Below are 21630 nucleotides of genomic sequence, written 5' to 3'. Positions count from 1 at the left end.
GAACACTTATTAGATGTAAGCCCTTCTGGCCCACGTTAGATTTCCATCCTTCTAAATCTGTTTTAATGAAAATACTCAGCCGTAGATTTGAAGTTCATTTAATATCCCCTGAAATGTTCACAACATCAGCACAACTTTGAAAAAAAAATACTCAGTGAAAAATTTATCACTTTATTTATTTTATGTAAATCTGTCAAATGAAAACTAAATGATAGACAATTCATATTTACACAATTTAAAAAAGGGGAAAAAAATTGTGTTGGTTTTGAAGAATTCTTTGTTGCCTCTGTCCCCAGACTAGTTTAAGTCGAAGCAAACAGAAGCAGTACATTTCATAGACATGTAAAAGGTTCAAGAAATGTACAGGTCAGGCAGATCAAAGAAAACAAACCGAATTTAATATTTGGTGTGTTGATTGTTAGTGGTTCAGTATAAGTTGTAACCCAGATGTAAGGGCTCGCACAAGCTGCCAGTTCATCACAACCTGTGTGACTGGTGACGTAGGCTACACATAAAAAAAAACATGTATGTGCAAGGGATAAGGCTAAACCAGTGCATTGCTACCAGTTCATGACCTACTTCAAGTGAACAAAGCAAAAAAAAACTTTTCAGTTGATCCCAAAACATGATCTGCTGCAGTTCCAAAAAGAAACCAAAGGCTCAGACAGAGCTCTGAACCACCATCATGAAAACCTGAAACCAGCATAAAAACTGAGAACATGTAGACACTGCTGCTTTCAGTCTTTTCAGCCATCAAACCTTATAAAGGATGAGAGGTAGGAGATGCGCCCTTTAAAACGTGCTTTCACCATTAGCTTACATTAAGCCTTTCGGAGAGTATGAAATTAAAGCAGAGAAGAAAAGTGTTCAGACAGGAGTTTGTGAAGCAGATTCTTAAAACCAAAAGGCTGACTGTAGATGGCTTCTTTAAACAGCCTATACATGCTATTGTTAAGCCTTTTTTTGGGTAAACAATATCCATGTATATGATAATTTATTACCTTTGGCACACAAAAAAATGATTTTTTTAAATTACATATTATTTTCCTGAGTTCTTTTCCAATCCGGAAGTAAAACAACTCGATCTCTGAGGCACCAGCTTTCGCTCCTTGTGGGTGCCGCCAATTTCATGACGTCAACCTAGAGCCTGTGCTCTAACCATTTATCCTACCTCGTGAGAGTCTCCTAGCTGTTGCAAAAAATTATAGATATAGCTATCCAAATTTCCTACCTTATCAGATAATACTACCTACTGTATATGAACGAACGACAGTTTTGGTGTTGGGTCGTAAACACAGCAGGGTAGGAAAGATTTACGGGGAAGCAGCGCAGACTCACAGGAGGGGGTAGCACAGTGCCATGGGTTAAAATGTACATTAGGCCTGCACAATAAAATCGCAAATTTATCGCTATCGCTGTATTAAGGTGTGCAATACGCATATTGCAAAAGAAGGCGAAAATTGCAATAAATGGTAACCTTAAATGTGCTAAAAAAATCTAATGGCAGCTTGAAGTATTTAACGAATCAAATAAATCTCTGGATGGAGCCCTTTTATGTTAGATGCTTGTCTCCTCTGTAGACTAAGGTCATTTGGAGTATAATTTAAGGTATGATGACTTATTTAAATTAGGCTGTTGCAGTGTCATGGAAATGGTGTTTTTACTTGTTTTGCTATTTTTTAATGTATTGCAAGGTTTATCGTCATTGCAATATTGATCATTAATATCGCAAATCGTGAGTTTTTCTTCATATCGTGCAGCCCTAATGTATACATGTGTGCAGGCGCGAGTATAAGAAACGTGTGCAGCTGTCATTAATGAGCGGCATGGAGATAATCCAGAAGATCCACGGTAGATCCGTGTCTACAGTGCCCCTCTGTCATTGTAGGCACGGATCTGCTGCAAAGTTATGAAACCACAAGTCCCAGAAGTTAAGTAGTGAGCTCGCCTCAAAGTCCAGAACTAAGTTAACTAATGAAGAATTAAATTAGCTACATTAAGCATATGAATGTAACCTAAACTCACAAAATCGGCAGACAACAGCATAGCACAGATTTATGGGCGGTCTGTCAAAGCTGAAAATATGAAGTAATTTCGGTATAGGTTGGAAAATTTCACGGGTAGGAAGGATTTATAGAACACTGGCCTCTGCAGAGTATCCGTGTCTCGCCCAAGAAAACAAACAGAACTTTTGCAAAGATGGATGTGCATATTGTGCATATAAAATAAAAATAAAATAAAGTGTTTTTGACAGAGAAAGTGGGTGTGTGCGTTAACCTGAGGGCGATGCTGGCAGCGCAGACTATATCAGCTCGAGAACCTGCTCATTTTTGTGGGTTGGGAGGGGCTGGTGCTCAGGTTTTAAGAAAAATATTTAAAAATGCGTGAATGGATCAAAATACTGCTTTGAAGTTACTTTTAGTGAGGAATGAACATTATATAATATACTTAAAGCTTAATAAAGAAAAATGCATGGTATAGGCCTTTTAATGGTTTTGTGGCAGTCTTGTGTTTCAACAACAGCAGTAAATTCTTTCATCTTCTAATCCGTTTTTCCCTTTCGGGGTCACAGGGCTGCCAGAGCCTATCCCGGCCACTTGTGGGCAAAGGCAGGGGACACCCTGGACAGTTCACCAGTCTGTCGCAGGGTAGAGTGTCCGCAATCACACACCAATGCACTCTCACATTCACACCTAGGGACAATTTAGGTTGAGCAATTCACCTATGTAGCATGTTTTTGGACAGTGGGAGGAAGCCGGAGTCCCCGGAGAAAACCCATGCATACACGGGGAGAACATGCAAACTCCACACAGAAAGGTCCCCCATTGATGTTCTGGTTCAGGTCCCTCAGCCGGGACTTGAACCGGGGCCTTCTTGCTTTGAGACAAGAGCGCTAACCACTGCGCCACCGTGCAGTCTCCGCAGAAAATTCTTTATGAAAATAAAAGTTGAACAGGAAATGTAAGCACTGTTTACACACTGTATGGCAGTATCTTGATTGGGCACACCTTTGTAAAGAAAATCCTCTGTGCAACTTTTACAAAAGTGTCACATGATGTCATACTTAATAGAAAAGATTTTCTTTTGCATCAAATAAGGCTTCCAAGGTTCCAGCCTGGAGTCGGAGCAGTGTTCGGACTAAACATATGCAACACTTACATTATCATTTCACCTTTACAACCTATCAGAAGAGGTCACTTCAAATATCTATCAAACAACAAGAGCCCTGTGCTCTCCTCGAACACACGGGAAAAAAAGGCATAACTTGTTCCTGTGAAGCATCAAATAGTAGATCATTGAGGACAATTATTGCATTGTGACGTAAAAATGGTTAATGTGAAATGTCAATGTTACAAAGGAACTCGGATCATGCAGCACGTGAATTAATCCGTAACCACAGGAGTCATTACACACACACACAAAACATCAATTTACCTCTACTGGCATTAAATGCACTTATCCAATCTCACGTTTTGTAAGATCTTGCAAAAATGTTATCATTTGAGTCAAAATTTTTAGTGCAACTTATAAAGATTGAAGTGAATGGGACAGTTGATGCAGCACTGATTAGACTGACCGTGAACTTGCAGCCAGTGAAGTGTACTTTATTTACTTCTCAGACATTCACTATTTTCTATTTCCTTTACAAAATTCCAACAAAAAATGTAGTTTTCCTCTCAGCAGGTGTGCCGTGCAAAAAATATAAAATGCAAAGCAGGTGGGCAGGATTAAAAATGGGAGATTTGTCTTTTTATGAAGACAATGGTTTGAAATATAATTGGGAAAAATAGAGAGAAATCCATCCAGGCAGCACTCTTTTTCCATACTTAATTTACCCCAAACATTCATGGCTGCAGTGCTCAAGCTCTCTTTAGACATTCTGAGCTTCTTCAAACACTTTCTTTGCAGCAGGGATGAAAAGAAAAGATTGTACAGCAATATCAATGGAGATACCTGGTGTTGGTTAGAAGGTTAACATACAGGAACTCTCCCTCTTCTTCCCCATGCTTCTTCTACCGTTGCATCTTTTCAGTGGAAGTCCATTGAGGGACTGTCCACATTCCTTCTGTGGAGCTACAACATAGCTACGCTCTCTGGAGTACAGTTGAGATGCGTTGATGTGCTGCTTCCACCAGGAGACTTGAGGCCCTTGGTGGCGCTGGCCAGTGTAGAGCTGTGGGAGCCGGGGCCCATCATGACCCCTGAGGTGTGCTGGCTCATCTGCAGGCCCGCCATCATGGTCTCTCTGGTGACGGTGCCAAACTCGTAGGTGAAAGTACCATAGAAGATCAGGATGTCCACAGTGAAGATCCACTCGCAGATGGCTGCAGCATGCTGGAGGAGGAAACTCTCATGGATGAAGAAGATGCCACCTGGAGGAAGAGCAAGTTAAGGAAACCAAGTGTTTCTGCTGATGAATAAGCTTAATAAAAGTCTTTTCTAAAGGATACTGAGGACAAGCGATATCATGGCTCCCAACGACAAAGCCACCCTGAAGTGAGCCATCCAGTAGTCCAGAGTGGTCATGGCCACCCTGTAGGTGAGCACACATTGCAGGCACACAAACAGCAGTCCTGCTGGAAACGCAACGCCAGCACCAACGTAATGAAGAGATTTGGCATGATCGACCTGCCAGACAGACACAGGACATCATGATGAGACTTGTGCTCCTGTTTCTTTATGTGTACCTACTGAGTGTAACCCTTGTGCTACCCCAGGTACTTTAACATTGGGAGTTGGGTCATCTAGACCCACTAGACAGTTCACTGAACCTTTTTTCTTCAATGATTTGTGAACCTCACTGGTGTCCATGGATTACATGAAGTCTTTCCACCTTTGTCATGGTAGGGAGAACACGTCAATGCAAGGGTGGGGTCATCTATGATAGCACAAGGGTTAAAGATCAGGGTTGTTCACTTCAGCTCATTTATTGTCATTTTTACCTGAAAGTTTCCCACCATGACCAAACCGATGGCGTTGATGCAGCCAGAGACCAGCGCACTGGTGTTAACCAAACCTTGGTGACTGTGTTCTATCATCTGAGCATAGCGCAGGAAGCACACCATCACCACTGTGGGAGAACAAACATGGCTGCTCGAATATGTTCAAACAAAGATGCAGTTTTCTACAGACGGCAGAGTCTGACACTAGTGCTGCAGTTTGTGCCTACAGCAACAGCATCCAGACTCCAAACTACAGTGAAACATGAAATAAAAGACTTATGGAAGAATCCCTCATGTTTTTCACATTTGTTTTGATTGATCCGCTAAGGAGATGCTCAGAAAACCCGACACAAACTCAATTATTTCAAAAAATTATTTGTGCAGAAACCAAACATTAGAAAAACAGAAATACTTTAAAATAATGTCAGATTAGTAAAGTGGAAAAGCTTAAGAGAGAAGAGAAGCTTATTTTCGACTTCAAGTTAAAGTTAGATCGAAGCCAGAGTAACTGGGACGACTGTCAAAAAATATTGGAATAGAAAGGCAACTAAAATCGATGTGATTAATGTGAACATATTTGTACCTTCCACAAGTATATATAAAGTTAGCTAGAGCAATGTTTGAATGTTTTTGCAGAATCAGCAGAAGCTTACGGGAATTGAAGATTCTGTAAATTTTGTAAATACCGGTAATAAACGCTTTAAAATAAACATGAACTAACTCCATAATTATTGCAAATATTTATTTGAGATATTCTGGAATTACTGTGTTTTGCTAACCTTTAACCTCAAAAAACTAGACTAGAGCTTCTTGAAACATGAGACAGTGCTGTAAAATGTTTAATACAAGCAAAACTGTTTGTTAAATGAACCTTTAATTAAAGAAAAGTTGACACAGGTATATTAGATATTCATCAACCACTACAACATTAAAAAAATCTAAATATAAATGTCAACTCCCGATAATTGGATCTTTTTACGTATTAGCAGTGAGAGAATTGCCTCTTTCACCCTTTTAAACGGGTAACAGCAGCAGCTTTCAATTAGAGTTGATAAAACAATATGTAGCAATAGAGTTATTATAGTGTGATGCAGCAATATTTGACTATAGAACAGAGACATGCTTCTCCTTAAGTCCCTCTTACCCATGAAGGCTCCAACGTTCCCTATCAGGCTGAAGAGACAGCTTTCAGGAGGGTAAGAGCCACATTTACTGCAGACAACAGGATAAAAACACAAATTTGAATACACATTAGTATACCTGTTCACTTGCTGACTCAATATTTGGCCTCATTTTTTATGTTTTAAAATAATACAGTGGCATGAGCGAAAGTTATAAATAAACCAGCACCCCTCATTTATACAAGCTTGAAAGGAAAATCTTCGCTTGAGGACAAAAACCAACTTGCAGAAGAAACAAAAGGACCCGATTGCGGTAGAAAGGGTGGCAGTTGCAGTCTGTTGCAGGGTAGAATATCCTCAATCACACATCCATTCGCTCTCACACCTATGGACAATTTAGAGTTGCCAATCAACCTATGTTTTTGGATGGTGGGAGGAAGCCGGAGATCCCGGAGAAAACCCACGCATGCACGGGGAGAACATGCAAACTCCACACAGAAAGGTCCCCCATTGATGTTGTGTTTTTCATGTCCCCCAGCCGGGACTTGAACCGGGGCTTTCTTGCTGTGAGGCGAGAGCGCTAACCACTTCGCCACTGTGTAGCCTCAATAAATCTGACATTTAAAAGCAGAAATTTGACATAAACATTCTGTTCCGTTATGCTGGGTTTATCTGTTCTGTTTTGTACGGATCATCCGTGACCCCTTGCAGCCCTACTGTTTATCAGTGTACATGACAAATGACAGCTTTAAATGCATAGTATGCTAAATTACAAGAACTGTTCAGAGAATGTGGTGTGTGATTTCTGGTTCTTTAAGAGAAACAAGCATTTTCCTGATCACATTTGTTTTACTTTAAAAACATATTCATCTTCCCAGCTACCAGCTTAGACAATGCATGTTATCCTGGAGTTTGCATTAACAAACTATTTTTTTGTCTTTTTTCTCCTCCAGAATCTGCCCATGTCATAAAGCAGAGAGTATGGTTTACCGCCATTGTTGTTTAGCACACAGATCAACATCTAAGTTTCTCCCTAAAAATACAAATGTTAGGGAGACGAAGATAATTAGCTGCACTAAAGCAGTTGGAACTGATGTAATAGTTTTTTTATTAATTGAAATTAACTAGTAGTTAATATAAAACTAATTGCAACTGTGCTGACATTTAGCTTGTATGTTCTCTGGGACTCAAACTGTAAAGTCAGTGATACAGGACTGCCACAACTGAACACTGCAGACAGTACAGGACTGTTGACATGCTAACAACAATCAAAGCAGAAATTCTGCTAAATCCCTATACAACTTTGTTTTTAAACTGGACTTGAACCCCTACAGCAGGGGTCGGGAACCTATGGCTCGCGAGCCATATATGGCTCTTTTGATGGTCACCTGTGGCTCGCAGACAAATTTTTAATTATACTTTTTTTTTCATTAGACCGGTCCTTCCCGGGCGCGATGCGATGCCAGAGGCGCGCAGTAGTAGCGGTGCTTGGAGAGAAGGATCTGCGCCAGCACTATAAGTTTAATATTATCTATTATTTCACAGAGTTTGTACCAACTGGAAACCTGTGAATTGCCGTGCCTAAAACTGCGCGCTCCCGTCTCTGAGAAAGAGCGCGCAGTTGCGGGGACGGGATGTGTGAGGAAGAAAGCAGAGGGTTTGGGGGGGGGGGGTTGTGGTGACGGTCAGCAAAGGGAATCGCGCAGGGATTGTAAACAATTAAAACCCGCTGCCCTTCACTGCAGCGTGTGAGTGTGTGTTTGGATCCGCGTCTGCATGTGAGCAGTCTTTGTCACATCTACAGAACATTCAGACCTACGATCACGTTTAAAGTCTCAACGCCTGCATGAAGCAGAAACTCACCACGTATCAACCAGACTAGACAATCAGCAAAACTACCACAAGAAATACTCATCATTTATTAGCAACAGCATAACAATGTTATTAAAAATAATCCACAGACTTATTGTACTTTAAAAATGTTGAAATTATATCAAATCCACACATTCACTTGAATATTTAGTGATACACATATTGTCGTGGACTGACTTTGACTGGTTGGCTGTTGGGCCGCGTTAGAAGTTCTGGAGTTCATTGAACGCATCAAGCAGAGATCTGATTGGCTCTCAGTTCTGTCGCTCAGCCTGTTGTTAGGTAATTTGGACCAATGGGGTTCAGCTATGGGCCGAATAAGGGTAATTGGATGGCTGGAGCGGGAGCAGTTGAATATAAAGTTGGGAGAAGCGCTGTCGTCCCGGCGGGAGAGACTGAGGAGTTGCTGAATTAATTGTACGGCGTTTGTTGTGGTCTGCAGTAACCAGAATAAATAACCTTAAAAGAGGTTAAGTCTCCGTGCCTCAGTGTGGGAAAGGGACACTACATTATTGTATGGCTCTTTATGTGGCCATACATAAATGCCTTCTTGGCCAAAAAGGTTCCCGACACCTGCCCTACAGGATCTTACTGGAGAGCAAAAAGCCATGGGAAAAGCTAAGAACTCGAGGTGGGACAACTGTGTGAAATTACACTTATTCATATACCATAGCCATAGCCATAGTCATTTCTGACAAAAGGGCTTTTGAACTTCGCAATCTTGAAAAGCTTTTTTTTTTTAAGGTTTCACACATGAAAGTTATGCAAACCGTGGCACAGAGCAGCAACACAAGATGCTACAAGGAATTCATTCCAACACAGTAACTTCTGTTTTCTGAGACAAAGCCAAAGTTCAAGTTATAAAAAAAAAACCAAAGACCTGATGAGAGGAATGTCCTGGATGGTGCAGCATGCCTTCGGGAAGCCTGGTCGGGGCAAGTCTTCTGTGCACGTAGCATTGTAGGTCCTGCAACAACAAAAAACACTGAGCTCAGTTTGTTTAATCCAGCAGCAAATGAATGCAACAGGAGAAATATCACCAACCAGTTCTCCACGGGACACACATGGTGATTCATCACAGCCATGTAATATCTGTAGAACAAAAATAAACCTTGATTTAAAGAGTTTGCATTTATTTATTAACATTTAGAAGTAAATAAGGTATAATCACTACACCAGTTGTTTTTGCTGATTCTTTTCTCTCTCGTTATTATGTACACAATAAGAACAGTGTTTATGTGTTGACAGAACAACTAGAGACAATCAGACTCACACTATCCATATTCCTGTGATGGAGAAGGCAGCCAGGCTGACAGGCAGGACAATCCAGGCAGTCATTGGTGTTGCAGTGAGCCAGCTTTGTCCCAAGCATGGGGTATGAGGGGGGCTTAGGACTTGAGTGGCAACACAACAGGAGAGCTCAGGAAAGGAGGTGGGTGGGGGTTTGGGGTCACTAATACACAGGGTAACACACGAGGGGACATGAGAGGACAAAAGGGGAATATGGCACCACTCCTCCTCCTCCACAGGATCCAGCAACTACATACAACCTACAGCAGGAGGACAGACAGGCAGGTTTCAGTAAAAAAAAGAATAAAAGCTGTAACCAATAAACTTTGTTAAGAAATAAAACAGCCTCTATACAGCTGTAGTATTATACAATACATTAATTTCTGCTTTTTTTTTCCCAGTCTATTTGTTTCTTTCAGTTGCATTTGCCAGTGTTCCTCTTTTTCAGAGGGAAATTCTCTTCGTTTGTATACAAAAGCAAACTCAAAAACCAAAGAAAGTGCATCATGTTTCGCAACCTTAAGGCCCGTACACACCGGGACGAATATTCGCCAGGCGTTATTCGCCAGCGTTTTTCGCCACGTTTTTTGTGTTCACACCCAGGCGATTTTCGCTGACGATGAGCCGAGCGAACATGCAATTTCATTCCCTGACATTAGATGGCGCTTAATGTAAACAGAAATACTCCTGTACACAAGGTGGCGCTGTGCAACTTTACGATTCTTAAAGTCGCTTTTCACTCAGAAGAAGAGAGCAAGTATTTACGCACTTGTCAGAATAATACAAAGAAAACATGAATATTTCAAGCACCAGTAGCTCCAACTGGTGCTTGGTTCGGGGATATTTTAGAATGTCCGTCATTATTTCTTCGCTGCAGTGTAGACGCTACTTGGCGTCTATCTTCTTCGCTGGTATGTGTGCTCAGCAAGGCAGTTTTGTGTTTGAGCGCCCCCAAGTTGTGTTTTACTGTAACTTCAGAAGCTCCAGACACGTGTGCAAAAGTGCCATTCTCATTGGTCGAATAAAAAAAACGAACCCGAGGCGTTTTTTTTTTTGACGCTTTGGCGCGTGGCGTTTTTTGCGTCGGTGTGCACACTCTCATTGGTGCCCTTTGTTTAGTCACGAGGCGTTAAACGTCGGCGAAAATCGCCGGCGAAATTCGTCCCGGTGTGAACAGGCCTTTAGACCAGCAGTAATCATAAACAAGATGCCTAACTACTTTTGATTTCATATTAAGGCTATAAAACTTGTGATACAGCGGGGCAAAAAATTATTTAGTCAGCCACCAATTGAGTAAGTTTTCCCACTTAAAAAGATGAGAGAGGCCTGCAATTTTAATCAAAGGTTTACCTCACTCATAGCTGAGGTTACATGTGCAAAATATCTTTGATTGGATCAAAGATCGGATTAGAATTGAACTGTGCACATGGGCCCAGATATACCTTATTTGACTATAACAAACGTTTACATACCCCACACTTTCGGTTGGAATAAATCATTTTGACATGTGTAGAACTATCTAAAATAGCGGAAACGACCGTAGAAGAAACGTCAAGTTCTGTTGTAAACAAAAAAACCTGCAGCATAGAGCAAAACGATCTTCTAAACATGCTTTTATTATTGTTTTGATAATTATTAAGTGTTTGTTCGCTCATAATTCTTTTTAATTCGTGCTTTCTTGGCAAAACGGAGCCAGAAGAATGGTTGGGCTAATACGTGCCAACAACAACATTTAGCCGTGGATGAATTTAAAATGCCGTGCAATGCCGCAATGTGCATCTTGACTGAGCGTAAATATGTGGGAATAACATCAGCCTTTATTTTGTCTAGACAAGATTGGAAACATGAATTCACATGATTGTTTACACGGTTTCTCAGGACTGTGCAGGTTTTTCTCCATTCAAAAGGCGCCTCCATTAGCTCACACACTGTCTTAAAGCCGCTCCTCTTCTATTATCCTCCCAGCAGCTCGCTCCCGCAGAGCGCCCGGACGGACTGCGGTCCAAAGCCTCCTTCAGAGCACACACCGTAACAAAGCACCCTCCCCTGCCTGCAAACATGAAGTTACGAGTCCGGCTGATCTGCTCATAAACTTGCTTTCTCTGGAGCGCCACACCGTCTATGCATGACGCAAAGCCAGCACAGTAGTGACCCACGATCGGAATAAACGGTTTATGTGCACCACGATCGAATCAACAATAGGCACCCACCTATCTCAATCTGAAAGCAATTTTGATCTGAATGAGTATAATCGGGGCAGAGTATTCCAATTACATGACACATTTTTATTTCGTTCATTAGGATTACTTTTATCAATGTACCCGCAGCTTATGAGAGACAAAAAGGAAGGAAAACAATCTAGAAAATGACATTGTCTGATTTTTAAAGAATGAATTTGTAAATTATGGTGGACAAAAAATATTTGGTCATAACAAAAGGTCAACTCAATACTTTGTTATATATCCTTTGTTGGCAATGACAGCTGTCAAACGTTTACTGTAAGTCTCCACAAGGTTTTCATAAACGTTTTCTGGTATTTTGTAGGGGTGTAATAATACGTTAAAATCTCAATTCGGTTCAATCCAGAATTTCATAGGGCTCGGTTTGGTAAATTTTGGTTCGATACTGCTGTTTAACAGTAGTACCGAACCAAATGTTATGTAGGTGATCTGCTTAATAAAGTAAGAAAAACTATTAGGTGCCAGGAACCAAAAACTTTGGATACTTAACACTGGCCTGAAGAAAAACATTTTAACTTGCACATTTTCTTGTAGACGCGATTGTTACAGTCTGGTGATGCCGTTTTAAGTTTGTTAACAGATTGGATGCGTCACTTGTGGCATACACTATCTTTGTGTAACAATGCCAACACACAGCATTCGACTTATCCAATTTTCTTTTTCCTCCGTGGATGCTGACAACAAAGCCAAAGTGTTCCCAGACAGGAGAGCGTAAGGATATTGGGGGGGGGGGGGGTCCTCATCTCTGCCCTTGCGTCTGCATTAGCCATATGTTGACATGCTTACTGTCCGTCACCTAATTGCGTCTCGAAGGTACATTAGTTCCGCCTTGGCGCAAAGTTAATACAGTGGCAACCTGGGTAGCCCCGCCTATAGCCACTAAGACTCATGGGAATTGTGAAGTATTGTGTGTTGAATCCTTCACCATCACTGAGAGAGCTATGAAGTGAAGTGAGGTTCATGTCATTACGCTGTTCGTGTATATTTATAATAAATGGGTTTTAATGCCGGAAAGGAGATGGACCAATCTATTTTCCTGTCTACTCTCACTCTGACTGTTTGAGGGCTTGAGGAGCATGGGGCAAAGACAGTAATCGCAGCTAGTTAATTACCAGCTCGGCTCTCGTTTTGCTGCTACGAGTGACAAAGCTGCTGGGTCGTTACAATGTATATGCGGGGGGAAAAAAAAGAAAAAACGTACCGAAATGGTACAGACGTGAACCGAACTGAAACTGCCATACCAAAACGGTTCGGTTCAACTACGTGTATCGTTACATCCCTAGTATTTTGGCTCTTTCCTGTTTGGGATCGTTGTCACGTTGAAAGACCTAGCCACGTTTCATCTTCAATGCCCTTGCTGATGGAAGGTTTTCACTCAATATCAGACGATGCATGGGCCTATTCATTCTTTCCTTTACATGGATCAGTCGTCCTGGTCCCTTTGCTGAAAAACAGCAGTCACAAAGCATGATGTTACCACCTCCATACTTTACCATGGGTATGCTAAAGTAGCCTTTGGAGGAGCATTTTTTTCTCCTCCAAACAGGACGAGAAGAGTTCTTACCAAAAAGTTCTATTTTGGTTTCATCTGACCATAGGACATTCTCCCAATCCTCTACTGGATCATCCAAATGCTCTCTAGCAAACTTTAGACAGGCTTGCACATGTGCTGGCTTTAGCAAGGTGACACGTATGACACAGAGTCCCTGGTGGCGTAGTGTGTTACTGATGGTAACCTTTATTACTTTGGTCCCAGCTAGGGATGGGTACCCAGCGCCGGTATTGAACGGGCCCCGGGGCAACATACTTCAAGACCGCAATATCGTTAAGATCTGACCTCAACGGTTCTGCTATCGGTACTGGAGACATCGCTTTTTTTGTGTCCCACAAGATATAAACTTTATCTGCCATATGTAACTCTACAAGTCAGTCAATTTTCCGTTAGTCAATGGTGATATTAATTTCGCTATTCTCGCTGAAGAGGAGAGGTCTCTCTGGTTATTTGTGTGCACGGGGGGGGGTTGTTCAGACAGCATGCGGCGAGCGCGCACACAAGACACGACAAGGAAGCACACACAGGAACGCTACCAAAGATATACGATGGCAGAAAGAGCTTAACGGTCCAAAATGCTGCGGCTCTCTGTGTTATTGTAAAATAACTATCATGTTCTCAGAGTGTCGTGGTGCCTTTAACACCGTCAGGTAGTACCGAGCAGGTAGAACGAAAAGAGCAGCATAAGCACACGGACTGACAGAGGGGCGTGTCTGCAGCTGTGATCGCCGGCAGAGTCAGTGCCGATCTCCTAGGGGACACGTGAGCGCCCAAAAAAGTAAAAAGAAAATCATTTTATCCCCGTAGAATAAGACCACCCATTTCCGCGTAAAATGAATTAACTTTGTGTCAGGATGCCCCCACTATCCTGTCATTTTGCTGCTACAATGACCATATGATGCGGGAGAGAGGCGGGGGCGTGGCTTAGACTCACCGCTTATGATTCCAGACTCGCAACAAACTAAGAGCTCCTTCCTAATAAAAACTAGTTGTCATCCATAAAATTAATATAATGTATTGGGTTTAATGGATTTAAAGAAAATAAATAAAAATTAAGGAGTCTGCATCAAAGTGAGTTTCTTTCCATCATTTCACTCATCTTAACTCTGGGTGTCTATTCAAGGTTTGTGGAAAATGGGCAAAAGATCAAAGGAAACATCACTCTCATAAAGAATACAAATAGTTAAATAATTAAATAAATATCCTGACAGCATTTTCAATCAATATAAGTATGGCCAAATGAACTATCACGATATATCGGAAAAAACATTTTTTCTAGTGTTGCAGCTCCCTGTTCTTTCATCTCAGTGGGAAATTGATCCAAATGGCTCTTTGAGAGGTTCAGGTTAGCGACCTCTGGTCTAGCACATCCACGTACATTCCAGGTTTGTATTGTGACATTATCATGTATAAAGTCAAATGTTTTGTTAAAAAAACAATGCTGTTGCATAATGAGGAAAGAAGACACTTTATGTTCCTTATTTGTTATTTTATTTATTTATTTGTATATTTTTCGTCCTCAAAAAGTATCGATAAGAGTACCGTTAAAATACCGGATTGATAAGCAGCATCAATAAGAGTAGTAGTACCGTTAAAACCTTAACGATACCCATCCCTAGTCCCAGCTCGCTGCAGGTCATTCACTAGGTCCCGCCGTGTAGTTCTAGGATTTTTGCTCACCATTCTTGTATCATTTTGACCCGATGGGGTGAGAACTTGTGGGGAGCCTCAGATGGAGGAATATTATCAGTTGTCTTGTATGTCTTCCATTTCTTAATAATTGCTCCCACAGGTGATTTCTTCACACCAAGCTGCTTTTCTATTGCAGATTCAGTCTTCCTGGCCTGGTGCAGGTTAAGAATTTGGTTTCTGGTGTCCTTAAGGCCTGTTCACACCGGGACTAATTTCACGCGGGATATTCGCAGATGTTTAACGCCTCGTGACTAAACAAAGGGCACCAATGTGAGTGTGCACAACGACGCGAAAAACGCCACGCTTAATAGCATCATTTTTTAAAAACGCCTTGTGTTCGTTTTTTTGGTTTGACGCACCGCGTCAAAAACTATACGACCAATGAGAATGGCGCTTTTGCACACGTGTCTGGAGCCTCTGAAGTTACAGTAAACCACAACTTGGGGGCGCTCAAACACAAAACTGTCTTGCTGAACACACATGCATAACGTCGAAGAAGATATACGCCAGGTAACGTCTACACCGCGAAGAAATAAGACAATGAGTTCTTTCGTCAGTTGTTGAAGTAAATTTTCAAACTCACTGACGGACATTCTAAAATATTCCCGAAAACGCTCATGATACATTTTCAGCTCTTGTACCAGTGGAAATGGGATGTACCCAAAATCGGCGTCTTTCATCATTCAACAGAACAATAATTTCTTCATCGCTGGAACTGGAGCTGGAGCTACTGGTGCGTGAAATACTCATGTTTTCTTTGTATGATTCTGACAAGCGCGAAAATACTTGCTCTCTTCTTCTGAGTGAAAAGCGTAAGGTTGCGCAGCGCCACCTTGTGTACAGGGGTATTTCTGTTTTACATTAAGCGCCATCTAATGTCAGGGAATGAATTTCTATCTTCACTCGGCTCATCGTCAGCGAAAATTGCTTGGGTGTGAACACAAAAAACGTGTTGAAAAACTCTGGCGAATAACATGCGCCGATCTTCGTCCCGGTGTGTACGGCCCTTTAAGGCCCGTACACACCGGGACGAATATTCGCCAGGCGTTATTCGCCAGCGTTTTTCGCCACGTTTTTTGTGTTCACACCCAGGCGATTTTCGCTGACGATGAGTGGAGTGAACATGCAATTTCATTCCCTGACATTAGATGGCGCTTAATGTAAAACAGAAATACTCCTGTACACAAGGTGGCGCTGCGCAACTTTACGCTTCTTAAAGTCGCTTTTCACTCAGAAGAAGAGAGCAAGTATTTACACGCTTGTCAGAATCAAACAAAGAAAACATGAATATTTCAAGCACCAGTAGCTCCAACTGGTGCTTAGTTCGGGGATATTTTAGAATGTCCGTCATTATTGCTTCGCGGCTGTGTAGACGCTACTTGGCGTCTATCTTCTTCGCTGGTATGTGTGCTCAGCAAGGCAGTTTTGTGTTTGAGCGCCCCCAAGTTGTGTTTTACTGTAACTTCAGAAGCTCCAGACACGTGAGCAAAAGCGCCATTCTCATTGGTCGAGTAGATTTCGAAGCGCACGCGTCGGAAGAAAAAAACGAACCCGAGGCGTCTTTTTTTTTTGACGCTTTAACGCGTGGCGTTTTTTCGCGTCGGTGTGCACACTCTCGTTGGTGCCCTTTGTTTAGTCACGAGGCGTTAAACGTCGGCGAAAATCGCCGGCGAAATTCGTCCCGGTGTGAACAGGCCTTTAGACTGCTCTTTGGTCTTGGCCATAGTGGAGTTTGGAGTATGACTGTTTGAAGTTGTGGACAGAGGATCCTCTTACAGATTAAGTTACATGTCTGTGAGAGCCAGAAATATTGCCTGTTTGTAGGTGACCAAATACTTATTTTCCACCATAACTTAATAATATAAATATTTTCCCTAATTTTTTATCTCACAGTTGAGACACCTGATGAAAATTACAAGCCTCTCTCATCTTTTTAAGTGAGAGAACTTTCACAATTGGTGGCTGACTAAATATCTTTTTACCCCACTGTACAATAAATAAACCATTATTCACCCTTTACTCCGCCGAAATTAAAATATTGTGTATAAATAAAGTAAATACAACCTAAACTTAAAACACCCAAGACAACAACAAAATGTCAGAAAATAAAAAGTTAGGAGTCATGGAAGGTAAAATGTTAAAAAGCTATGCATGAATGAATGACCGCAAAGCTTGTAAAAAGGCCTTGTAAAGTTTAGCATTAAGTATGTGGCATTTACCTAAAAACCAGTCTTGCAATGCAATTTTTCACCCAGACAAAATAAAAACATTCCTTTTTCAATCTACATTTTCTGAAAATTAGTTAGAAATGTGATACCTTTTTAACCACAGAGTGCTTTTCTGCATTTTGCATTCATTTTTCATCCCTGTTGCTCAACAATTTAATTAATGGGTAAAGCATTACTTCTGCATTTTTAAGTTAAAATTTGGATAAATAGCATAAGTGTGTGAGGCGCTGTTTTTCTTAGGTATTCAGATCATTTGATCCAAGAAAACTAAAAAGAACACCTTAAAAAAACATGTTGGTTAACAAATAATTAACAACACTTCTGAAGCATAAGAAAGAGCTTCGAGAGAACAGTGTGTTTTAAAGGACCTCAGCTTAACCAAGGTCATGAGTATGGTGAAGGGAAGCAATGGGACAACAGCCATATCAGTTTACACAGCCTACCGTAACAAACATGGTATGCCCTTGGTAACTCAAAGACAGTGAACAGCAGGTTAAAAAGAAGGGGGAAAAAACCCACAGCAATGAGACTACTCCTGATTTCCAAAGAGATCACTTTACCAACAATTTAATTTTTTAATAATTATATATATATATATATATATATATATATATATATATATATATATATATATATATATATATATATATATATATATATATATATCACACCTTTCTAAATTAAATATGTAGTCTGACAAAAAACTTAATCATAAAAAGATTCTGAATTAAACATTTTCAATTCATCAAAAAAAAGTTTAGCTAAGAAGAGCGTTAGCAATTTTTAAAAACTATCAGAAACTGTGGTATATAGCACAAGTAAATTTGAATGACTCTGTGGACTTCAAAACATTAAACAACATTAAAAGTCGAGATCATCAAGTTGAAACTACAATCTTAATTTTATAATTTTTGTTTTGTTTTAGTTTACAGACTAGGGGATGCATCTTAATGTCAAAAAACGCTTTGGTAAACTAAAATTCCTCCCTGCAAGTAGTATTTTGAACAAAAATACAGCCACAAACGAGACTCACAACTGAAACATATCTATCGTTAGCGTCTTCCACTTTCGGCTTCTCCCATCAGGGGTCGCCACAGCGAACAAGTCGCATGGTAAATTGTTTTGTAAAATGTTTTACGCCGGATGCCCTTCCTGACGCAACCTTCTCTAACCGGGCTTGGAACCGGCAGAGGTAGAGAAGTGAACAGGGAGCAGCCTGGAGTCGAACCCGGGTTTCACGGACGGAAGGCGCTGCAAACCAGCACGAGCTAAACTGGCTCCATCTATCGTTAGCGTCAATAGCAGTTAAAGCTAGCAAGCTAGTTGGCTTGCACTTTGCCAGTTCCCTTGACGTGACTCTTGGTGGCGTATTGATTTTTGCAAACCTACTCGAAAACTGCTGCTAAAATACATTTGGACAGCAAGTATACCTGTGACACGTGAGAAGCGTATGCACAAAGATGAGCTTTCACCTACCTTCCACCTGCTATGGCCGCCACAGAGCTCAACAGCCGTGTTTTTTTCTTCTTTAACTTATTTTTTTAATAGCAGATGCAAACAGCAGAATGGTGCATTACCGCCACCACCTGGTCTGGAGTGTGGGTGGAGGGCTATGTCACAACATGTAGACCATGTAGACTCATAGGTCTCAAACTCAATTTACCAGGGAGCCGCTGAAAGCAGGGTCTAGATCCGGTGCCCACACCGCTATGGAAGCGATTATGTAGCATAAATAAAAAGCAAAGTCAAAACCAGAAATGCTTTTTCATTTTCAAAATGAAAAAGCATTTTTTGACTCAAAAATATAATGAAAAAGCAAACCACCAAAATGCTTTTTCATTTCCTTCCTCAACACAGCTTATTCTGGCACTTAATTAAAATTAAAATTAAAATGGTATTTGACATTTCAAGACGTTCCATGGTAAATGTGTAGCATAATTCATTTAGAAATGTCTAATTTGACATTCAAAATGGATTAATTGAAATGCTTTTTAATTTTCAAAATGAAGCTGCATTTTTTGACTCAAAATTAAAAAGAAAAAGCAATACTTCAAAATGCTTTTTCATTTCCTTCCTCAACCCAGCTTTTTCTGTCACTTAATTAAAATGATAAATAAAATGGTATTTGACATTTCATTTTCAAAAAGGTTCCTGGTAAATGTGTAGCATAATTCATTTAGAAATGTCTAATTTGACAATTAAAATGGATTAACAGAAATGCTTTTTAATTTTCAAAATGTAGCTGCATTTTTTGACTCAAAATTAAAAAGAAAAAACAATATTTCAAAATTCTTTTTCATTTTATACCTAAAACCGCTTATTCTGTGTCATAATTAAAACGAAAATGCAAAGAGGGGATTGCATTTGCATTTTAACATCCACCCCGCGCACCTTGTCACAATATTCATTTCGAATAAAAAAAAAAAAAAAAAAAAAAAAAATATTCATTTCGAATAAGCATTAGCAGAGGGGAGGCGGGGCAATGACGTCACTGCTTTCTCCGTGTGTCCGGCTGCTGACTGACGCACACAGTGTTGCCAGATTGGGCGGGTTTCCGCCCAATTGGGCTTCTTTTGGTTATGTTGGGCGGGTAAAATTGGCATTGGGCGGGTCTATAAAATTTGGGCTGCTTTTCAAAATATTTAGCGGTTTTATTGTCATTATTATTATTTTTCTTATTATTTAAAATATTAAGTAAAAGTATACTAATTAATATATAGCCTAAAAAAAGCATTGTGAATATATGAAACATTACAGTAATCCCCCTGTTTAGTCCCCCCCCTCCCCGTGAATAACAAAAATCAGCGAATAATTGACGCTGTTTTAAAACTCCCAGAGCCTCTGCAGAGTCAGAACCCTATTCTGCCGTTTGGGTTCATTTCCAAAAGATGGAGATGATGCAGGGCTTTTATTGGCTTTTATTAACCTTGTCAGAATGGTTACAGCTCGAACAAAAATAGCGCAGCCTGCTTATACACTCAGCCGGAGGAGAACGTTCAGCCAACACGCACCCAGGTAGGCCCCGCCCCCTCTAATCCACCAGTCACCAGCCCACCGCTGATTGACATACGCTGTGGTCCAGCAACTGGCAGTGGCAGAAAGAGGGGGGCGCCATCAAAAGCCATCTAGAGTACACGATACGAGAAACCTATAACTGGATTTTCTGTACTTATTTTATAAAAAAAATTATTATAACAGACTTATTATATAATAATTTATTATTATTGCGTCATTTTTTATTAGGCTACGGCTATACTTTTACGTTCAACATTAGGTTTTTGCTAGGTTGAGATTTGGGCTGGTTTTTATTGACGTGGGCGGGTTTTACGATGAGTTTGGGCTGGAAACTGTCACTCAGATCTGGCAACACTGGACGCACACACACGCACCAGGAGCAGACTGTGTTAGCGGCAGAGACGAGGGTTTTGTGATGGTTGTGAACTTCTGATGAGTTTCCACAGCTTCTCAGGACTATAGCAGCATGTCCGCCTGCTGTGGTCCTCCTCCTGACGCACCGCGGACAAGCTTTGTTCTTCGGACCGCCAGCTGCCTTCGCACAGCGGAGCGCGAAGCTCCCGACGATCGCTGAAGGCGGAAATGCTGCTGCGATCTGAGAAACCATCATATGAATTTGTGTTTCCAGTGGTGTCCAGAACAAAATAAAGACTGATTCCCACATATATTACGAGATATTACGAGTCACCATGGCAACCGTGGAAAAAAAAGAGGTCTGCATATTTTTCGATAGCTTAACTTGACGTGCTGCTGCAGAGTTACAGTGAATATGAGCACATATTCCGGAAGAAATGCAACACCGCTGCATCTGCAAAACAGAGACAGTTAGCGTGGGAAAACAGCTGCTCAAGTTGATGCGCAAGTTTGCATTTAAATCATTGTTATGAAATATTGGCTGTAATAACTTTTTAAATAGCGTAAGGTGTGAAATAAAAAATGGCGATATTTAGGTGTACTTTTGAAGTGTTTTTCCTGGTGTAATTGCATGAAATGCTGCATAGTGTACAGAACCAATCGGGGGAAAAATGCATTTAACGTCGGTAATGTTTGGAGGACTTTTTTTGTTAACCTTCCCCTCTTGCAAACGTTGGTCTGTTTAATATTAATACATGCAATTGTGTTTTTAAAAGTGAACTTTTGTCTACCCTTGTATTGATCAAGTGGTATAGGTTTATACGGGATTAAGAAAGTGAGCAGTACTAGCAAATTGTGTTTCCAAAAAGTAATTGTTACATTAATCTAATTAAATGTCCCTGATTTCATTTTCATGTAGATGCAATCCTGCAGGAATTAAAAGAACATGGCAGCAGCTAAAAATTAAGTATAAAAACATAATTTAATCAGGTAAAATTTGAGCATGTCATGGATGTAGGCTTTGTTGACAATATTTGACATATGAAACATCTACATAGCAATACATATCTAATGTTGTTTTCATTCACTGTAATTGACTGCAACGAAAAACGGTAAACAAAAACGTTTGGGCAAATGACAAAAAAATCGAGTCTAGGTCTCAAAATCCTCGCACGACGTAAATGTAATTCTCTACGAATTAATGCAGCTTCCTCGTCTATTGGGTCCTACAAAAAAGGATAAGCCATTCTTGTCACTTAGACCGTCTCTGTGTGACGGAAATGTGGGCAATCAAGGTAAAAGCGAAAAATACCGCTTCGTCTT

At 40.7% G+C, this 21630-nt stretch overlaps 1 protein-coding gene across 3 annotated transcripts; it reads right to left on the bottom strand.

Moving 5' to 3' along the window:
* Positions 1–157: 157 nt before the first annotated feature.
* Positions 158–18554, bottom strand: LOC101168220 (transmembrane protein 150A). 3 transcript variants are annotated; one of them, XM_023958673.2, is made up of 8 exons: positions 18415–18554; positions 9210–9486; positions 8981–9028; positions 8817–8903; positions 6088–6155; positions 4944–5071; positions 4452–4629; positions 158–4373 (listed from the first exon to the last, which is right to left on the bottom strand). In XM_023958673.2, the coding sequence occupies exons 2-8, from the start codon at positions 9272–9274 to the stop codon at positions 4075–4077; spliced, it is 873 nt and encodes a 290-aa protein (XP_023814441.1). In that variant the 5' UTR covers positions 9275–9486; positions 18415–18554; the 3' UTR covers positions 158–4074. The 3 variants fall into 3 exon arrangements, with proteins under 3 accessions (XP_023814441.1, XP_023814442.1, XP_078808804.1); XM_023958674.2 differs by having other exon boundaries at positions 18369–18423; XM_078952678.1 differs by lacking the exon at positions 18415–18554 and adding an exon at positions 11156–12678.
* Positions 18555–21630: the final 3076 nt, after the last annotated feature.

Source organism: Oryzias latipes, chromosome 9 (genome assembly GCF_053564925.1).
Source record: "Oryzias latipes strain Hd-rR chromosome 9, Olatipes_Hd-rR_3.1".
NCBI lineage: Eukaryota > Metazoa > Chordata > Actinopteri > Beloniformes > Adrianichthyidae > Oryzias > Oryzias latipes.
Note: the sequence above shows the minus strand (reverse complement) of the source record. Positions and strands in the feature narration are given on the sequence as shown.